Here is a 21324-nt window from a genome sequence, read left to right as displayed (position 1 = left end):
AACTGTAATTCATAAAATGAAGATCTGAGCATTTTCCTTTCGTTTTCTTCTGATTGAAAATGTGTTCAAAACATGCGTAATGTTTCTGTGAATATTATATGTTTGCTTGAATTCTTTTAGTAATTGTGTTTCAGATGAGGGTCTGAAGTTTTAAAGAAAACAAATCCAGAAGTGGGTGTTTGTATTGGTTTATTGTCCTGTTTTGTCTCCTCAAATGAAAACAGTTACAGTGACTCCATGCTGCTTATTCTACCTGTTCTTCAATAGCTAGTAGCCTTCACAGGGATTTTTGTCTCATTTAGAGAGCTGGTGATCATTGGGCAATCTTGGAAAGTTTTCATCTGGATCAGGTAATCCAATCCAGTGTTGCATTGAAAAAACAGCTCAAAAGTATCATCAAGTATAATGGATCATCAGATCCTGGACAACAAAATATGGGATTTCAAAGATTTGCTTTTTTCTCGTCCAGATTGACTGACCATGGTCCAAGACGTTTAGCTGGTAAAATTTTAACTATGTTCTTTGTCCAAAATCAGCAAAATGTATTTTATCACCAGGGTGACATGAAAGTCTGGATCAACTCATCATGTAGTAACTGAGGCATTTCACTAACAAGAAATATGGTCTGATGTTCAGCACACTTAGTAGGCTTTATCCTCTGAGGGCCATGAACGTTCATACAACCTTTAATTGCAAACCATTCAGTAGTTGTAGAGTTATAATAATCTGCAGCAAAGTGTCGCTGTAGTGCCACTTACTTACTTAGTATGTTGCTGATGTTGAGGTCATAGCAGAAAAGTGTCAGAAACTTTACACCTGTGCTGCTGTTTACCTTATCACACATTATGATACAACGCTCCTTCATTCTCTGGCTTAACTGCATCTTTAGAATGAATAACATTCATTTCTGAGGATAAGCACCAAGGCAGTCATCATGCAACAGTTGAAATCCAGTATTTCAGGGCTTAAATGCCTCTTTTTTATTTTATTTTTTTGTATAGATTTATAAGCCACTTATCAAAAGTACTTTAACCATTAATGGGGATATTAGGTGCAACATTTGAAAATGGTACATTTCTGTCCACAAAAATGGCAATAGTTTCTCTGTTTTATCTCTCATGAACATTAGGGTGTTTGTAAATGTACCCACTCAGGTATCTTTTACTCTCCTCACAAGTTGTGTGTTTGGTTTCCTTTGTGGTCTGTTTCACCTGGCTGTGCTGTGAACTGGCTGTGAACAACACAAATTGAACAGGTTATAATCCACTCAGAGACCTCGTGACGGTGTGTTAGCGCTCTATGTGTGTACACGTACAGTGCGAGTGTGTGTGTGTGTGTGTGTGTGTGTTTGTGTTCGTACAGTGGGCCCATCTACGCTAGCATGAGCATTTTCCTGGGGTGAGACTCTGCAGGGAGCGAGCTTCTCTCACAAACACCATCTGTCAACAACAGGCTCACCTGCTAGCAAACATTTAGCTCAGGAACCATCGCGCCTGCTCACTCTTTCTCTCATGCACACACACAAAAACACATGCACACACACCAAAATACAATTCAGCAAAGTCAAAGCAGAAAATAACGTAATTTCCCACTTAGTCCACTTGACAATTTCACCTGCTTTGCAGCCTCTTCTGTCTCTGAAGAATACATGTGGGTATGTGTTGGTGTGAGCGTTTCATGGAGGAAAAGACAGAGTGATAGAGACACACTAAAGGGACACAAAAGCACAAAACAGAACATTTGACACCTTGTGTGAACATGAAAATTGGTGGGATGCAGAGCAAAAGCACTGTGCAGAGTGGGGAAGGATTGAGGGAGAGGGAAGGTGAGAGGGAGGGAGATGAAGACAGGAGGGGGAGACTATTACCTGAGGTGTCTGACTAAATTAACTTCTCATCATCACTAATTAGCCCCTTGTTCCTCTGTTCCCTCCAGGTGAGTGCTACCTATATTATTGTGTTTGTGCTCGTGCAGTGCGTGTCTGTGTGTGTGTGTGTGTGTTTCTCATGTTCATTGTTTGGCTTGGCAATGGAAGTCACTTGAAAGAAAGGACATTTCACTGTGACTCCTGAGTCAGCATCACCCAAACAATCAGCACAAAATTAACATTTAGAGTTAGAAGTCATATTTTACTAGACACGTTATCATTGTAAACATGTACATACGTATGAGTATATTACAGTAAGATAGCACCTAAAAACAAACAAAAAAAAAAGCAGAACGGACAAATGTTCACTAAGGGTGTTTTGTTTTTTCAAAATTTGCTCGTTTCAATCACATACCATATATAGACATTAATATATTAACTTTGCTAGCAGCAAATTTTTCCCAAAAGTCATACACATGTGTAGTAGACCAATTCATGGCATATATTGGGAATAATAAAAAAAATATATCGTATATCATAATCTGAAGGGAAAGTTATCATTACATAAAACATTTAATAGCATAAAGAGATTCGGTTACTCTAACAAAGAGAATTTAGCACATTTTAGAGACTATATGTTATTACAAACTCAATAGAAGTCCTCTGAAAAGTCAGTAGAAAGACAGTTCGATGTGAAGTTGCTCGAGACGACTTTCCTCAACATAAAGTCAATTAAGCATGAGGGTAATACTGTATATTTCAACTAAAAATAATGGTAACAACACACGAGTTAAAAGAACACTGACATTTGTGACTGTGCTAATAAAGCTGATTCATACGATTATCTTTACAAAAGGAAGGTATTTTTTGTAAACAATCTAATACTGTTGTTTTTATTTTACATTTTTTTCACAGTCTTTTAACAATCACTATTTCCCTTAACTTCTAGATGTTTGAGGGTCACAACTGCATTGAGTCGAAGACACTAGTAAAATCAAGGTTTGCAATTCGATATGGGAGCTGAAATGTGTATCGCTTATGTCTCTACACGTGAAATTTCAGATTACAAATCCAGCAATCAACCCTTTAATTAGTTTGCTACATCCTTCTGTTCAAATGAGGTTTTTAGTGGAGTATTTCTTATATTACCTTTGGTGTACTAGTGAATGATGACAAAAGATGCTCAAGCTATACATTCCTGCTTTCTCACCGGCACATTTTAAGAATAATCAGATTATTCAAATAGATGCTAATTAGAGCTGTTCCGTCAAAAGATGGCATTATTGGGGGGGATAAAAGCGAGTCATCTCTGAAGATTCCTCTAATGCCACAAAAGAACCTGCGTGGACATAAAAAGAACAGCTCTGCCTTTTTTTGTTTTTGTTACATTTTTATTTGCACCAATTGTCCTTTGTCTTCCCTCAGTGTTCTTCTGCTGGGACATAATTTGAGCAGAAACAATGGTGGTGGATGAATGACCTGATATAATACATATTCATGGCGTTTGAGAAGCAGCTGAGTTGATCCACTTGTTTGAGACACAACAAAGGTAGCTTCCGCTCCTCTGTTATCCTCTCTGCTTCCAATCCTTCCTCCGTGCCTCCTTCAATAGTTTGCCTGTTCGTTCCTCCTTAATTATCTCTCGAAATCCCCCCTCTGTTTAAACCTTTGTCCTTTTCCCATGTGCAACCTATAAACAGACAGCTGCAGCAGCTTTCTGTGGGGAAATAAGTGGAGGAGGGAGGAAGAAGAAGAGATTTCTCAGATTAATCTCCTGCTAAAGTAGAGAAAGAATATGTAGCTGTGCAGCGACACTGTTGGTCTTTTTGTGCACAGATTTTTACCTGTGAAATACCAACACCGTTAGCGTTGCTCAATTAACAAACTAAGGTCTCCTGGAGATGTTAAACATGCAACTGTGATTACTAGAGCAAACACACAAACACCAGCCGCCATATTAGTAATGCAGGGTAAAATAACAACAGACAAGAATAGCTTTAACAGTGTCATTGCTAGAACAATTGTAATTACAATAACATTGTCTCGTAATCCTTCTAAATAGGAGCCAGGAACTAAATCAGTTTGATGACGGTGGTGCTCAGCTTAGTTGCTTTTCACCGGTTTGAACGGTAATCCTCATTAACAAAACACTAATCCTTCCTCCGTGTTGCCATGTTCTCTCCTATCCCCCTCTCTGCCACGTAAAACTTCACCAAACTTCTCGCCCCACTTTAGCAGAGACGCTCCAATCAACCCAGTGAAACCACATCAACCTCCTCACAGCCAGTCTTTGCACTGACACAGGAAGGATTGGACTAAGGTTTGATGTTTTCCCGCTTCTTTACAACTGCCTCACAGATGTCAGAATCCTATCAGCGTCTCGCACAAACTGTGCTACAAATGTTTGTACTTTCATGGTAAATTATAAATCATGGCTATTATGTTCCTACATGCAGCGTGTGAAACATGAAAATCAGTGTTGAACAAAGTCAATCCTTTGTTGAACACAGAACGCCGTAGATGAGTTTTTAGACCAAAGAGGAACTTTAATACACCCATGGCCACAGAAAAATAAGCAGACATCTTTTGATTTATCCAGTAAGAAAAGCAAACTACCAAAATGAACAGAAAGCAGGTAGACGTGTGGTTTTTAATTGAATCTGTCAATGACTTTTTGCGTTCTAGTAATGTGTACTGATCTAAAGTATGACTGACTCCATCAGTGGCCCACAGATGTAGTTTTTGTGTTAATCATCTCAACAAGACATAAAATGTGCATTGTATATAAATATTTCCTGAATTAGTTCTTAGTCATTCACACCTTCACAACACAGTTTTTAGCCAATAATCATGTTCTCTAATAAATTTTCATGGAACAAAAATAACTGCATGTGACCAACCTCCAGCTGGAGGCTCCTCGCCCACAATCCTTTGCTCTCTAATTATTCAAATAACAGACAGGATCGAGAGCTGTGATTCGCCAGCCCTCTTCAATTAGTGTTGTGTTAATTAAAGAGCATCATCAGGTTCTCGTTAGTGATTAAACACCCGAGCCTGATTACTTAACTCAGCAGGACTCCTGACGAATCATCTGCCCCCTGATCCCTCCAATGAGTGTATACGTGTGTGTGTGTGTGTGTGTGTGTATTTGAAATTTAGCAATGCTAAGGCGCTACCAATGGGAACAGATTCTCCCTCTCACGCTGCATGTCAATGCTGCAATGAACACTGCATATGCAAAAGCTGCGAGGACGTGTGTGTGCGTGTTTGTGTGTCCGATTAAAGGGGGGATTTTTGTTCACTTGCTGATGAGGTGTCTGAAGTAAGTTAATTGCCTATCAAGAGAGCAAGCCAGCTCTGCGTCGTGTGTGTGTGTGTGTGTGTGTGTGTGTGTGTGTGTGTGTGTGTGTGTGTGTGTGTATGTGTATGTGTACTGTATGTGTGCACTTGAATTTGTGTATTTGTCAGAGCTCTGTGTGCAAGTCTATGTCACTTCTCGAGCTAATTGCCTATCGAAGAACTGCTCAGGTCCCTGTCCTTTGCTTGGATCAAGTCTGTGTTTAAGTGCATGTGCTGGAATATGTATTTGTTGATGTACATAAATTTGAATGTATTCTGTAGTGTGAAGTAACTGGGTACATGTACTCAGCTGTATTTGAACTTATTAACAGTACTGAAAATTCTGCTTTAGAGGCTAAAGACATCAATGAATTTATCCTGGTAGACAGAAGAAATGTGGTCAAGACCAAGTCAAGATCAACACTTTCAGGGGTTGGAAACAGATCAAGGCCATGTACTGTATATAAAATATGGACATAGCCAATTGATTTGTGAAGCCTGCATATAGCAGATATGACTCTATGTAATAAGAGTGAATATAGTCAGACCCTGTTGTGTAATAAAAGGCTGTCCTAAAATGGAAATATGATTTTGTGCTCTTATGTGTAACTGTCTTTGTAAACCCACATGGATTTTTTTTTATGGGTGATCATAGTTTTGCAGGGGAGATAGCAGTCCTAAATTTCACACTCATATTCTGTAAACCTGTGCATCCATTAAGCAGATTTTTCATCATTTTAGCAGCCAAGATTTCAAAAAAAGAATTTAGTCCACATTCCAGTTTAACAGGCAACAGTGGTTTCTTTTAACTCAGGAAAGTTATTACTTGGACTCAGGGCTCATATTTAGGCAACACGGTGACACCTGAGGCTGTGATGCAGTTAAACGCTCTAGAGAAGCAACTAATGGGCATTTCAGTTCAGAGTTTGCCACAGTCAAACAAGTAGTTGGGGGGGGGGGTTAGAAGTAGAGTGGCCTAACCACAAACAATGCAAACTGAGTTTTATATAATTTCTTTATTATTTTATGGTCTAGATTTTAGTGGCAAAGTGGTCTAACCCACAACCCAAATATGTCATTACAATAGCGCTTCAAATGTTGGATCATTCTTGAAAACACAAAACTTTGAATGCATTTTTCAACAAAAAAAAAAAAAACTACAGAAAGTGGGTTAGACCACTCTGCTTGCAAACACCATGGTTTTACTAGACCTTAAACATGGAGCTGATCAGAAAACATTTACATGGCTTGTTTTGTGAAAACAAGACCTATCGTCATAGAAATATGGAAATTTGAATGGCAACGGAGTGCTGCAGAATAGAAGCATAAACTATCTGGCTGTGGCCTGGAAGCACGAGCTGTGGTTGTTTATACTATCCATAGTTACAGTATGTAGGTTTACTTCAACAGAAAACATTGTTATTTAACTACTGTTACTATCAGTGAAATCAAGAATACCAAATATGTCAAATAAAACTTCCAAATATTGGCATCTTTTTTTCTTATAGAAAGTGTTGTGCTGTTACCCTCACCAACAGTAGATAAAGTAGATCAAATTAGCTCCAGTTTGGCCAACTAAATTAATAACAAGAAAAGTACTCAGAGAGTGCAGTACTCGGCCAAGGCTGCCCAGTCATTGTATAATTTCTAACGGATGAAATCTTTAATGAAAAATTACCTTGCGTGTGTTCTGCATGTGTACTTTATGTACGGATACCGAATTGCGTGACCTAAATATGTAGCGGATTTGATGGGACTTGGAAAAAAAGCACAATTTAATCAGTTGTTCCTTGTATGATTTCCGATGAATAAATCCCAATAAGTCCGCAATAGTCGATTTTTAGTCGTGATGTAGCGATCACTTGTTGTCATGGTTACAGTACACTGTGCCGCTATCTCGCAATGATACAGAAATCTTTAACAAATCCATGGATCCAGACTATAAGCTGCATCACTGCCAAAATCTATTCAGGTGGTCATTTTTGACCTTCCCTGAATATTTCATCCAAATCCGTTCATCTACTTTCAAGTAATATTGCTAACAGACAGACGGACAGACAAACGTACGCTGATCGTCACATAATTCTGCCACGTTCCTTGGTGGAGTAATAAGCCAGCCTTTAAACTCGTCAGCTACAACATTAAAACCACTGACAGGTGAGGTGAATAACACTGATCATTTCGTTACAATCCATTGTTCTGTTGGGAAACCTTGGGTCTGGTATTCATGTGTACGTAGCTCTGACCTACACGTTGTACCAAACAATCACCCACCACACACACACCCCACATGGAACTCCCTGATAGCAGCAACCTCTACCAGTAAGACAGTGCGCTTTGCCATACTGCAAAAAATCTGCTCATTAACGGCTTTGAGGAACACAACAACGACCCCAAGGCGCCTGATAGCGTCTTTATGGGATGCACTGGATTGAGCCTGGTCCACTGAGGGCTCACCCTGCCAAGATCCAGTGCCAGACACCACAGGGAAACCCTCAAAGGCCCTGTGTCGAGACCACAAGAGTTCAGAGCTGTTTTTCTGCAGTTTAAGAGGACCTACAGAAAATTCAGCATGTGGTTTTAATGTTGTGGCTGATCGGTGTACAATCAAGTATCACTATGTAAAAGGCAAATCAACATATTTTCATTAGTTAAGTAAACAATGCTGATGATACTTGTACATTCTGCTCAAGGTGATTTTGGATACAGGTCTTTTACTGTTAATGGAGAATTTACAGTGTACTTTTGCTACCTTTACTAAAAACAAATCAGTATTTTTTCCATTGTAGCCTGTGTTGTTGTTGTTCCCAGTAGAGCAGTTTACCTCCAGAGGCCAGAGATGCTAATTAAGATGAATCCACCTTCAGTCTCTCCTGTCTCCTCCCCTTTCCCCACATTCGACAGTGTTATTCAGCAGCATTATGCAAATGAGTGTGCGCAAAATCTCTGGCCACACAGATCACAGCCACCACTGTCCCACCTGACTCATCGTAATATATAGCATTTAATAACACTGTGTATCCACACACACACACACACACACAAAATCAATATTTGTGATTTAATAATGCAATGTACTGATCCAAATGGTTTCACAGGCCTTATTCCTGGCCACCAGAGCATCGCCACGACAACAGCCACCAGAATAATAGATCTGCTGCAAGGGTGCTAATTGAATGCTTGTATGTGTGTGTATACGTGCAATGAAGAAATGAGAAGGACATTTTTCATCTCTGAAATGATGAAGTAGGATTTAATAAACTGGCAAAACACACACACACACACACACACACACACACATGCAGGTACCACCAGCAGGTGAGCGTAGCTGAGTTGACACTTTGTCAGCACAGTGTAATTTGACATAATGAATGCAAGCATCGTTACTGCTGTTAATTGGCCAGACTAATTATACTCCGAGGACGTCATTAGAGAGAACCTGCCGCTCCGCTCTGTGTGTGAGATTGTGGATGTGTGTGTGTGTGTGTGTGTGTGTGTGTGTGTGTTTGTGTCAGTGGTTGTGTTTATGCGTCAGGTCGGGGCAGACGGTGGGAACAGTGCAGGAGACTGAAAGAGACTGGGAGGGAGGTGGCTCACCTCAGGAAGGGAGCAGGAGGAAGAGGAGCAGTGCAGGTGGTCAGGACTGATGAAGAGGGAGGAGGGACGGGTGAGGAAGGGTAGAGTTCAGGCCCCATGAAGGGAGGGGAGTTTAGGTTTCATGCCAAAAAGGAGGTGATGAAGGGAAGCAGGAGGTTTGAGGAGTGAAAGTTTGAAGGGATCAAACCGTCAGGTCACAACGTCTTGAAAAGTTTCTTAACCCTCCTGTTGTCCTCATTTACGGGCACCAAAAAATATTGTTTCCTTGTCTGAAAAAAATTCTGCAAAAAAAATCCCCCAAAACAAGGAGAAAATTACAATAATTCCTTAAAAGTTTTATTTAAAAAAAAATCCCCCAAATTTGGCAAGAAAATTCTTGTAAATATTTTCAAAGAATAAGTAAAAATCTTTCAAAAAATCCTAAAAATATCCAAAGTGATTCCATATATATCAGTAAAACTTCTAATATTTTCTTTAAGAACATTCACAAAAAAATCAACCAAAATCCAGTGAAATTCGCTGGATTTTGGTTGATTTTTTTTGTGAGTATTTTTAAGAAACATTTTTAACCTTTTTTCCACTAAAAAATGTTCAAAGATTTCCCAAAAATGTTGAAAATGTGGACATCAGAAGTTTCACTGTGAAAATATATATATTTTTCCACATTTTCAAACTTTAAAACGGGTCAATTTGACCCGCAGGACGATACGAGGGTTAATCTCTTCTGCCAAAGTCAGGGCCCCAAATATTCTATTTAAAATTAGTTTCCTTTTCATTTTGGAGGCTTAGCAATACAGATGTAATGAACATGAGAGATTTCAGTTAAGATTAACTTGTTTTACCAACAGTGATTTCTGTCTATTCTAAACCCAGAAAAAGGCAACCACCTCGTTCATTTCAGTACTTTTCTGTGTCTGATCCCCATCAGTGTTGTTTGCGCTTCACTCAGTCACAGCAATGCTTGGTACAAACGTGGATCTATTAATGGCTTCATTAGTAGCTGTTTATCACCTATTTGTCACTGCACTGCTTCTACATGTCTCATTACTACCTTTATTTAACCAGAACCCATCTAGTTATTGTCACTTTTACATAAAATGTGCCTGTTTTGATTATTGATCCTGATGCTGTTGGCTTGTTTTAAGCCTCTGTTGCTCAATAATAAGCTGTCATGTACAGCATGCTGTGCTCTGTACTTACAGGGTGAAATCTCACTGTGGTGAGAAAAAAACACCAGCAGCAAAATTCTCAAGAATTATGAATAAAAATAGAGGGTACGTTTTTAACCAGGTTTGTTTTTTCTGTTTTGGAGTTTTCTTTACTTAAGTATTAAAGACATTTATTATTATTAAATGGTCAGAGACAACAGGCCAAAATGCACATATTTCTGTCAAATAAGATAAAAATGTAGACGATCTCTGTCCTCTGTGTGACCACACATTACATGTTGTTTTCTTAGGGAATGCTTAGACTGTTCCTACTTATGTTTATATGTTTAGGAGACATTTTTCTACTCATGTTTACACCTTAGGTCATAGTTGTTTTTTTTTTACTTCTGTTGATATTTTTAGTTCATATTTTGATTTATATATTTTGTCCTTGTTTATATTTCTGACTTTGAATGGAAGCAACTGTAACCCAAGCAGTTTCTCCTCAGGGATCAATGAAGTATTTCTGATTTTGATCTGAAGACACATTCATTGCCTTTCCTGTGTATGGACCAATCATGCTTTTAAGGATTGCGTATGGCACTATTTGTGAATGAAATTTAGAAAAAGGACACTACAATGACCAAGCTTACAGTGAACATGCTGATGCTTTGGGCTGAAACAGCATCAGTGGAGGATTTACTTAACCGGCCATTACAGCCGAGAAACACGAGCAAATTCTGAGAAACAATATCGGCTGGCAGTCCGCCAACAGAGAGGGAGGGGTGTGAGTCTGCGATGGTTAAAACATGTAATTTCCTTATTCTGATCTTGCAAGACAATCCGTCCTTATCAGTGTCTGATTCCCACATCGGAGGGAAAGTAGACGGAGAAGCTGGAGGCCATCTCTCACACACACTAAACACAAGACAGAGGCATGAAATTACATAAAGGAAAAGGGATACAGATAGAAAGGCTGAGAGACTAGTGAGAGAACAAACAGGCCTATCAAACGACCACAGACCCAGATAACAAGATAAGGCCTAATCAATCAATCCTTGCACACAGAGAGAGATTGTGCTAAGTGGCTCATGAGTCCTGCTGTAAATTAAATCTGCACACTCCTTCAAGTAAGACAGAATGGAGGGAGTGAGAGTTGCAGAGAAAAAGAGAAAGAGAGAGGGGGGATAATAGAGGCTAATTTCATCAGCGTGGCCCATGATGAAGCTTTTACACGGTGGTTTGAGAGGCCAAACTAAAAGGCTGGAGGTTTGGTGATATTGAATATGAGTGGTGTGTCATGATTAGATTTGTAAGACGATAGCCAGGAATTAGATTATAGGGTCTAATGCGGATATCTGAAAGGGTGTCAGATCTTAAGGGTTTAGTGTGTGCGTATTTGAGAGTGTGTGTGTCTTGAAATTCTCTTCCTGCAGAGGAGAAGCCAACAGACAACAGTCTAACACACTGTGATTCACTTTAATTCCCTCACTCAAACGTCCTCCATCCTCACCACCGCTGTGTGTGTAGACTAACCGTCACCAGGCGGCTGAAACAAAACAATATTTACATAAAGCAAATCAGTGAGCAGTAGAACCAGAAATACAAAAAAGCACCCATGAATCCACGTCTGTGTTTGGCGAAACAGAAGTGCCAGTGTTCCTCGGCATGATAAATCATTTAGCTCGGTTTTCTCTCTTAAAGCCAAGGTGCCAAAGTGTGTGTTTCATTTGGCGTCGCTTCATTTTTCAGTCATTGGAGAAAAAAATGGCTTCACAAGGCAGCAATTAAGACTATTCAAATGTTTACTCTAACATCTACGGGGTATGTGCGAGTGTGTGAGCATCAACCATCTCCAGGTTTGAGTATTTATTCAAGGAAAATGGCGAGTCAGCATAACACAGCACCAAACATCAGTAGAGACTAATCGTCCTGATGATGGACACGTCAAGACCATGTGTGTCTTAGTTGACTCCCGCTGTCTCCAGGACGCTCACTGAGGCAGAGATGGAGCAAATCTCCTAGTGAGGCTGTGTCACTTTTGTGAACTTATAAGCTATGAAGCACATACTTTCTCAGCTGTACAGTCATGGTGACTAATGTAAGCTGCAAAACCGACTTGTTGACTCCTCTGTATTTGTTCTGTAACACCATTGTTTGTTGACATTGTGTAGAAGTGTTGCTAGTAAGTACAGTTGCCTATGGTGCCGCACCGCTGTTGCCAACTCAGCAACCCTTCAGAAAACTTTCTTCAAGAAAGTACCTAGAAACAAACCCATCAGCTCACATAGAAGAGACTCATTTGTGCTGCCCAGCGAGCGAGAGCTCATTCTTTGTTCACTGAGTGGCAGAGGATCAGCACAAGTGAACTCACAGCAGCTGGCATTAAAAAAGATATTCTGCCACTTCTAACTTTCTGCTGAGTGATCATTTTATATATATCTGAAATCTGTGTAGTGATTTTATCAGACAGCATCATGGTTCTAAAATCAGGTTCTTGGGAGCGGCTCTAAAATGACAGCTGGTTTACATGTAGTCTAAGTGTTTTCTACTTGTATGAGAACATGTGAGCACAGAGAGGAACAGAGAAGCCAACAGATGTAAAAAGCTGACAGCAGATGACACTAAACAGAATGCAAACATAACTCGATTAAGTAATTAATGTGGTAGTTAGCACCTGACATTATCTAACAACATTTAGCGACTTTTTGAGCAACTCTCAGCCCCTTTAGGGTCAATTAAAGAAGGAGGGCGGTCTGTATAAATCTATTTTTGCAGTTTCCGTGTGCACAGTTTTGTCATCTGTGTACAGGTATTTGTGAGACATGCACACTATTTACAAACTGAGTGTGGTACAGAATAGCTTTCACTTCAGGACCTCGTGGTAGACGTGAGATGGTCCGACCATTTAACTGAAACAACCTCCTAATCTGCCCGTTCAGTCTTTCTGTTTCCATCGCAGCGCAAGATCCAACAGCTTCGACCACAACGTCAACTTTGAGCGTGCCAAAGCAATGACAAATAGTACCTACTGGATGGAACTCCATTTCTATGAGCATGAAGGAAACAGAACAATGAAGATTTGTTATGTTAGCCTCCATAGTGAATGTTACACTGGAAAAGCCGGCATGACTGTTACTAGACAAGGACATCAAGAGGGCAGGAAAATGATGTTCTATCCGAGTCGGTACTTTTTCCTCCCAATGAAATGTCCCTAAAAGAGGCTCTATGGTGATGGTTCTCGCAGGTGGATCATGCACAGAGGTTCAGGCCACCCTAAAATGGCCCACAAGTCTCTGCATTGAAGAACAGCCCATGGATTTACACATAGCTCTTTGTTTTTATTTTTAAATTGACTCGAGTTATACGTTAAGCACTCGCAATAAAATGCATTCCTTATATCTCATGCTTTTGGGGTGCTGTGCTTCATAAGACCGGTTCAGCGAATCACACAGAAAACGTATTTTCCTACTAACTTGCACTGATTATATCTGTGTAAAATCAAACAGAAGAACAAATTCCAAGATGCCAGCTGTGAAAAATGTATTTGGCTGCAATAATACAGTTATAAATCTTGGCTATGCAATAATTAATGCTTAATAAGTTGTTATTCTCAAGGCCAAGCCAACAAGGCAACCCAAGTGTTCTTATTAATGGCTCTTAAGTTTAATTACCCATAAATAAAACCATTAGTTACAACTTAGGAACTCTTTACAAAGATGGGTGTTACCAAAATAAGCTTAGTGAAATGAGCTTTTTCGCATGGTTGCAGCCAGTAGATAAATACAAAACAAGTACAGAAATGTACAGCAGTGGTGCAGAAGAAGAACGCCTCCCAAAATACACTTATTCAAGTTTTTTACTTCCTCTGTCACAGAGCCTAATGTCACCTCACACACTCCCACACAGCAAACACAACATGAACACATGCAGCATGCTGTAAATAAAGCCAGCAAATCAGAATAATAAAAAAGGAACAGTGACGCGAAACAAAGACGTCATCCCTAGAAATGAATGGACTCATGCACGCACAATAAAGTTGTTGAGTGTTGTTTGGCAGAGAGGGTGGGTGGGAGACTCATGAGTCTTAATATGCAGGGCAGCTGAAAAGTGGAAAACCAGACACACACACACACACACACACACACACACACACACATATATGAACTATGAAGATGTTTTTCCAATCGTGTGGTGACAGACAGCAGCTAACACACAACAGATCGCTCCCAGCAGAGAACACAGAGCCCTCACATCATTAACACCTCCTGCTGCGTAGCGCCGAGCTTCAACTGTCTGGAGACACAAAGCCAAGAGAGGGAAGGAGCAAGAGACAAACTTACGACACAAACCACAAGGTGGGAAAAATATGTGCTATAAATGTGTGTTATTCGTGTGTGTGTGTGTGTGTGTGTGTGTTTGCTATCTTCCAAATGCCATGACTCATCTGCTAATTAGTCAGGAGCAATTAGGTGCACTTAAACTAACCGCACACAGAGGCAGACCCAACACACATCCAGGTAAACAAATAATGACAAACGAAGCGAATGACTCACTTGAACTTCACTGGTTAATACAAGCAAAAGGAGTCCTCGAATAGAAATCGAAGAGAGGAATGAAATGAAGGCCTGTGAATAGAGTGGTGAGAGACGGGGAGGGTGAACAGAGTATTAGGGACTGAAGGGAAAAAATGAGGAGAAAGACATAATCATAAGTCCCAATGGAGCGATTGGAGCAGGGTGGATTCTATCACGTGCTATCTCTCATTTATATGCTAATTTACACTATTAACAGACAGTGGGAGAGAGAGAATGAGAGCGAGGAGAGTCTAATAAATACCTACTGATTGCTGTTTGTTCATTAGCAGCTCTGTGATTTTAAAGACATTTGTAGTGAGCAAAGTTACCTTTCTAACCGCAGACAAACTGTATCTCATGTCGACTGGAGGAGCTCACAAGTAACAACAACATATATAGTGGATGTTGGAAATTAAATGGGAAAAATATATGAAATAAGAGCCAGAAAGAAAGATGTTATCAATGTAATTCAATTTGGATTAAGGCTGCAAATCATCTCCTTTCATCCTTCCTCTCTCCCCCCCTCCTTCACTTTTGTTTCTTTATGATACTGATAGCCACTTGAGTGCTTCTCTCATTTTCTGCTTTAAGCTTTTGCTGCTGCTGATCTCAGTTCAGCTCAATTTACAATAAATATGAGCTTGCCTCCACAGGGTGTCAGCGTACTTCACAATGGACACACACAGGAGGAGTGTTTTTATTGGATTGTTTTCATTAGTTTCAAATCTATTTGGATAAGTAAAAATATTCTCTTTTAAGATTTATTTCACTTTTGGACAAAGCTTAGCTCTACTTTGGTTTTTGAATTTCGTTCTTACTTTTGGGTCTTTAAAAAAAAAGCACACAACATATTTTTTTTATCACTAGTACAGCACGACACCAAAAGAACCGCTCACAAATAGACATAAGCACCGAAGACGTTACGCTTTATTTTTTACACAAATGTGATTTTCAGATATTTTACATCTAAAAACATATAACACTGTTCTTTTTTTTTACCGAAAAGCTACTACACACCTGTCTAAATTTGCATTTGTGTAATTATTCTTTTCTGTTGCATTAATTACTATTTTTGTCTGGCTTTTATGTCTTTTTTTATGTTTTGCTTGTGTTCTTCTCCTGCTGTTTCCCTCATTAGTTGCCCTAATGAACGATTTAGTGTCTTTCAGCTCCTTGTTTTGGTTTTAGAACTTGCAGTATTACTGTATTGGTTCGCTCTTATCTCTCTCATACGCGGCACAACAGAACCAATTTGGTCCTGGCTCCTGAAACTAGAACTGGTTTAAGAATTTCATCAAAAATAAATAGGTTTAGGGCTTGTTTTTACCTGACCAACATTTGCTGGAAAAACAAAAAAAAAACAAACAAAAAAATTGGTGGAAATGTGAGGTGGTTCAAAAGCCAAAGTTCATGCAAAATTCTGTACCAACGTCAAATTTAAGATGCTGAAATCCAAGATTTTTTGTTATGTGCGAAAGCCTACTATTAACGCAATTATATTTGTATTACATTATACAAGCATTGGACATTTAGCTAGCATAAATATTCCACAATGCAACACAGTAGTGATGCACATAATAGTCAATGGCAGACAGCGGATAAGACAACTCAGTCCAAACTACTAATATCTTCTCAATAAAGTGTAAGTCTAAGGATAAACGAGTTGACAATGCAGTTGGTGTGTCCTCCAAACAGCAATGAGGCTAATATGAAATGTTGTGTTAGTGAAGCTGCTGAACATGGCGAAGCTTCTGGCAGCTAAACACCCTGATGTTTCCCTTAGTAGACGGTGGACAACTAGAAAAAACTACGAGACAGAGCAAAAAGGTGAGCAAATATTGGACTTAATATCAGCCGATGGACACAAGCACAACTCCACGTGAAGTACAGCGTTGTTGTGTTTCTGTAAATAAATCCCTGTTAGCTGACAGACTTATTTTGCTTTATAGGTGTTGGGTTCACATGCAGCTTCTGCTGTCTCTGGGGGGGAAAAAATGAGTTGACGAACATTTATTTTTTCCTACCAGAAGTCTGAGAGGTTGGTGTTAGTTATTCATAAACAAATTGATTTGTTTGTCAATAACAAATTAATTAATTTTAATCAATTAATGATGCCAACGTATGGTCATATTCCAAGCTTTCAGCAACTTCAGGACATATAACCTCTGCTGGGTTTGATGCCTGCTCTGTCAGAGGCAAATCAGTTCAATTCAATTTTATGCATAAAGTGCCAGTTCACAACATGTCATCTCCTGAATGAATTTTAAACAGAAAACCCCACAGTCCAAGGGTGAATTTGGATTCCCTATGAATAAGCAGTCGGCAACAATGGGAAGGAACACAACAAAACCTTTAACAGTGGGGAAAGCAGGATAGAGGATGGAGCGCGAACATTACAAATAGAGCAGTGAACAGTTTGGAGGTTGGTGAGGCCAGAAACTGCAGATCAGAGACGTGGAGCTCCAGATCCAGAGACAGGTACAGACATTCGATTGCACAGGAAAAGCTAATTCCCCGAACTCAGTGTAGTTTGATAACTAAAAATAATTTAATTAGAAGTTGTCAAAACTCGAAAGGATTGATACAAACTGTTGTGCTTTTTTGTTGAGCCCAAACATTGTTTTTTAGAATGTAGGGCTGAGGTTTAGCCAGCTGCTCAAGGGTACAGTTTATTATACCACAATGTCAATTTTCTTCTATGAATTGAATGTTGCTGCCATGGTTTCATTCCACTCGTCTACCTTTGATCACTGCACATCCATAGAAAGTTGCTCTGGGTGATGAGACATGTCATCCTGGTGGAGCCGGTCTCTTCCAGGATGAAGATGCCCCCATCCACAGGAGGTCACTAAATAGTTTGATGAAAATGATGTGAATCTCAACCTCTCTGGGAGATTTTTTTTAGATAGACAGCAGTCTCCACCCACTATCATTAAAACTCCAAATGAGTGAATATCTTTTATAAAACAGTGTTTATCTCTCTAGTAAAGTTCCACAGATTTAGAGTTAAAACTGTTCTGGTAACACGTGTTGGTCTAACACCTCACTGAGACACTTAATATGGGTTTATCCTTGTAAAGCGCCACCAATCTGTAATACTTACATCTGTTTGTTTTAGCAATATTTCATGCTTCCTAAGTAAAATGTCTTCATCATTTGTATTTTAACGTTTAGTCAAAAGACAAAAATCAATCAACAAAAAGAAAATGCAGGGCTTTTCATCGCTTTTCAGGTGGATGTTCTTTTTTTTCCCTTTTTAAAGCAAATAATTTATGAGACAAATATTAGAGCTTTCAAAAAGCTTGAAAATATGAGTGGAAATATTCTCCCTGATAGATGGTGTTGGTGACTCATTGAGCACATATCCTCTCTGTCTTTCACATTACTCATTGACAGAAACAGACGTATCCATCCATGGCTTGTCACACACACTTAGAGAAACACAAAGAGGGAGACCCCAACCAAAATCCTCAAATGATTTTCCCTCCTGTCGCCACCTCCACCGAGGTGTGTGTGCGCTTTTACTGTATGTGTGTGTTTGTGCTACCGGAGACCGCATGCAAAGGGTTTCCACGGGCGACATCCAGAGGTTCTTGAGGGGGTCCCTGGGCTGTGATCGCTTTTCCAGCACCATCATCACAAAGACACGCTTATACTGAAACAGCACTCTTTGTCAAAACGCAGCAGAGGAGGATCAGACACCAAAATAACAAAAACAAATCAGAAGGCAGCAGTTCAGTTGCCACTATTTCATCCTGCCTTGTGTTTGTACGCTCTGGAGCGACACCAGAAATCACTTTGCTATGGATTCCATGCACATCAGCCTCCCCTCTCCTCCTTCATGCAAAAATCTGTCGTCATTCTTGAATCTGTCATCACTTTCACACCTTATTCTCACTCAGCAGAACATATTGTGCTGCAGTGTTTGAATATAAAGAATTGAAGTATACAAATATCCACAGATGGATTTTTTGTTTTCAATAACGCAGCCTACACAATGAGATTACAGCACTTTACACTTCCTCATGCAGTCCGCTTTATGACCTCTCACTGGTTTATAAGAATCTCGTGAAATCCATCAAAACACACTCAGGAAGTCACACTACTGATAATAAAATAGAAATAGTGCAGACAATTTCACAGCAACTGAAAGAAACAAACAGATCCATAACTAGACACCTAAAGTGTCATGTAAAATTCACCCATTTCAGTCTCATACAATATTCAGCCTTAATGCAGCATCTAAACGCACTAACACACCAGTAAACTACTACACACCAGTATATGAGCAGAGCGTTTAGCAGCTGAAGGTGTTTAGCAGCTGAATGGGATCAAAAATGAGCTCAAAGCTGTTCAGACACAATTCCAAATAACTGATAATGTTAATGCTCCTTGTCAGTGATGGATAGAATTATTTTCACTTACTCAAGTGCTCATATTTTACCTAAGTATGTTTATTTATAAGTAGTTACACATTTATGTAATTGCCCCTACTAAAATGTTTAATTTTCATTTTTTAAATTTTATGCATTTTTATTTTGTATGTATTTCACTGAAGCATATTTCATTTTTGTTTTTTTTCTGTTTAAATTTATGTGTTGTTATTGTTGAAATACTTTACCAAGTTATGTTAATTTTTTTTGCATTTTCTATATTTAATTTTAAGTGTTTTGTTTGAATATACTGTTCCTTTACTGAAGTATGCTTAAGTTTATGCTTTTGCTGTGTTTCATTTTGTTAATTTTTTTTTTTACGTAGTTGTACTCAAGTGTCTCCATGTTATTGCTTTCTACTTCTGCTCAATTTGATAAATAAAAGACATATTTTGGAGGCAAAAAGCATGATTTGTACTCCAGTACTTTTATTTTCAAACTTTAGTTACTAAATACTTTACAGATTAGACAAGATAGATTACTGATATCAAAAGAATCAACTAAAAGGAAGCTGCAGCACAGAAGTGACGTACACATTAACTAGCTAATTATTATAACCCATAATATATGTGATTTTGAAATGTGCCAGTCTGCATAATGAGTGCTTTATTTTGATACCAAGACTTTTATACTTAGGAAACGTAGGATTTTTCATGCTTGTAATGGAGTACTTTTACAGTGCAGTGCTGCTACTTTTAATCTAAATAATGATGAATATAAACATACTGTGGGTTTCAAACCATGAAGAAGAAAGTAATGAATCATAAGACGATAACTTGAGTTGTGCAGGCAGCATAAGTCAAGTTAAACACTTCTGAAAGGATGAAGAGAAATAATGAGATGTACACAGTGTCCAATTTTGAACAGAGTTTCCTTACAGCCTTAAAAAAGTGAAGAAAAGAAGATAAAAGTGTGACAAACACCAACAGGCTGACTGTATGCTAATGTGGAGTTTATGCGACTTTAACATGGTTTAAACGGATACGGGATGCATTCAGTCACAATATGTCAGAACAGAGTAGAGCCTCACAGAAATTCAGTCGACTGTTTAAAAGTCTGTGTGAATAACATGTGAGGCCCACTGTGTTATGTAAATGACCCACCTCAAAGGTATATTTACAGTCAGATGCTGAAGTCTCACACCTTAGAACTGTTCCTCATTGAGTCGACTTAAAGGCACATTTTCACCCCTCAAAGATAAACATGTTCCAAAGTTAAGCGGAGACGTGATTGATTCAGACACACAGCGGTGCAGCGATGGAACATTTTATCACGGTTTGAGGGAGGAATCAACAAACATTTTCACACATAACAACAGGAACAGATGTTGCCTTTAGAGAGAGACAGATTACACCGGTTTGTAATTTCACACTAAAACACATTAAAAAACAACAACAAGGAGCTAAAAGTCAATTTCTCTGCTCTTTTCTTCTGTTATTGCATTATTTTTCTCTTTCCCTTTTTCCTCTTGTAAATGGGTGTTTTTAACTGTAGCAGAGGAATTGTTTGAAAGCTTTGTTTCTGTATATTCAGCAGCTGTTAGCACCTACTGCCTTCCCACGCAGGCTTTTTCTGAACGTTTACTCCTGTACCTGTAGCTTTTACAGGTAGCATGATACAAGCTGAACTGACTGCTCGTTTTTGAGTTTAAAAAATTATCTGCTTGTCCAATATAGCAAGCGGTTCGAGTAATTCTAGGTACTCAAAGCTGAAGGTGGCTCAGTAGGATTATTTCTATTTAAAATGAAGGCCCAGAACTGGTAGCTACACACCTATCAAAATGTACAATCCAATCATTGTGTTCATACTTTGTTTCCCCACAGATTGTATCATTGTAATGAAAATTAGAGTTTTGTTTTGTTCAATGCAGGAAATGTGTTACAAATTTTTGGTGCTATTTGTATATGATGGATCTGAACCAGAAATTGCATACTAGTCTTTTAAATCTGGTTAGGAAATAAGCGTTTCCTTCCTCCATCTCACTTTAAAGTGTCTGATGGATTTGTAAGGTGGAAATCAAGCAGCTTCTCTAACAAACTGCTTCGGATTGTTCCAATATTTTAACATTTCAGAGAAGCTTCAGCGTTTTTTTGTAATTTTACTTTTTATTTTTGCACTTCTAATTCTGTTTTATTCTGTTTTTTTTTCTTTTTTCAGGCATGGAAACAAAATAAGACAAAGCAAAGACAGCATGTGCATTATGCAATTATTTAAATTGATAATGGGGAAGAAGGCCGCATTTGAGGCGATAGGCTCAACCTGTCTGCAGTAGTGAAAACTAAACAAAACCCTGAAGCTTAAAACTTTTGTTAAAAGGAATAAGTTGGGGAAAAAAAACTATCATCTTTAACCCAGTCTGCAGG

The 21324-nt window shown here is 38.9% G+C and overlaps 1 protein-coding gene across 1 annotated transcript in view; it reads right to left on the bottom strand.

Annotated features, from left to right (window-relative positions):
* Positions 1-2108: 2108 nt before the first annotated feature.
* The window catches only part of micall2b (mical-like 2b), a 40067-nt gene continuing 20851 nt past the window's right edge, over positions 2109-21324 (bottom strand). The window contains exon 16 of the mRNA XM_055010205.1: positions 2109-3584. Within this exon, the coding sequence (XP_054866180.1) occupies positions 3499-3584 (86 nt within the window). The 3' untranslated portion in view covers positions 2109-3498. The remainder of the gene's footprint in view (positions 3585-21324) is intronic.

Source organism: Amphiprion ocellaris, chromosome 4 (assembly GCF_022539595.1).
Source record: "Amphiprion ocellaris isolate individual 3 ecotype Okinawa chromosome 4, ASM2253959v1, whole genome shotgun sequence".
NCBI classification, from domain to species: domain Eukaryota; kingdom Metazoa; phylum Chordata; class Actinopteri; family Pomacentridae; genus Amphiprion; species Amphiprion ocellaris.
This window is presented reverse-complemented; position numbering and strand designations above follow the sequence as displayed.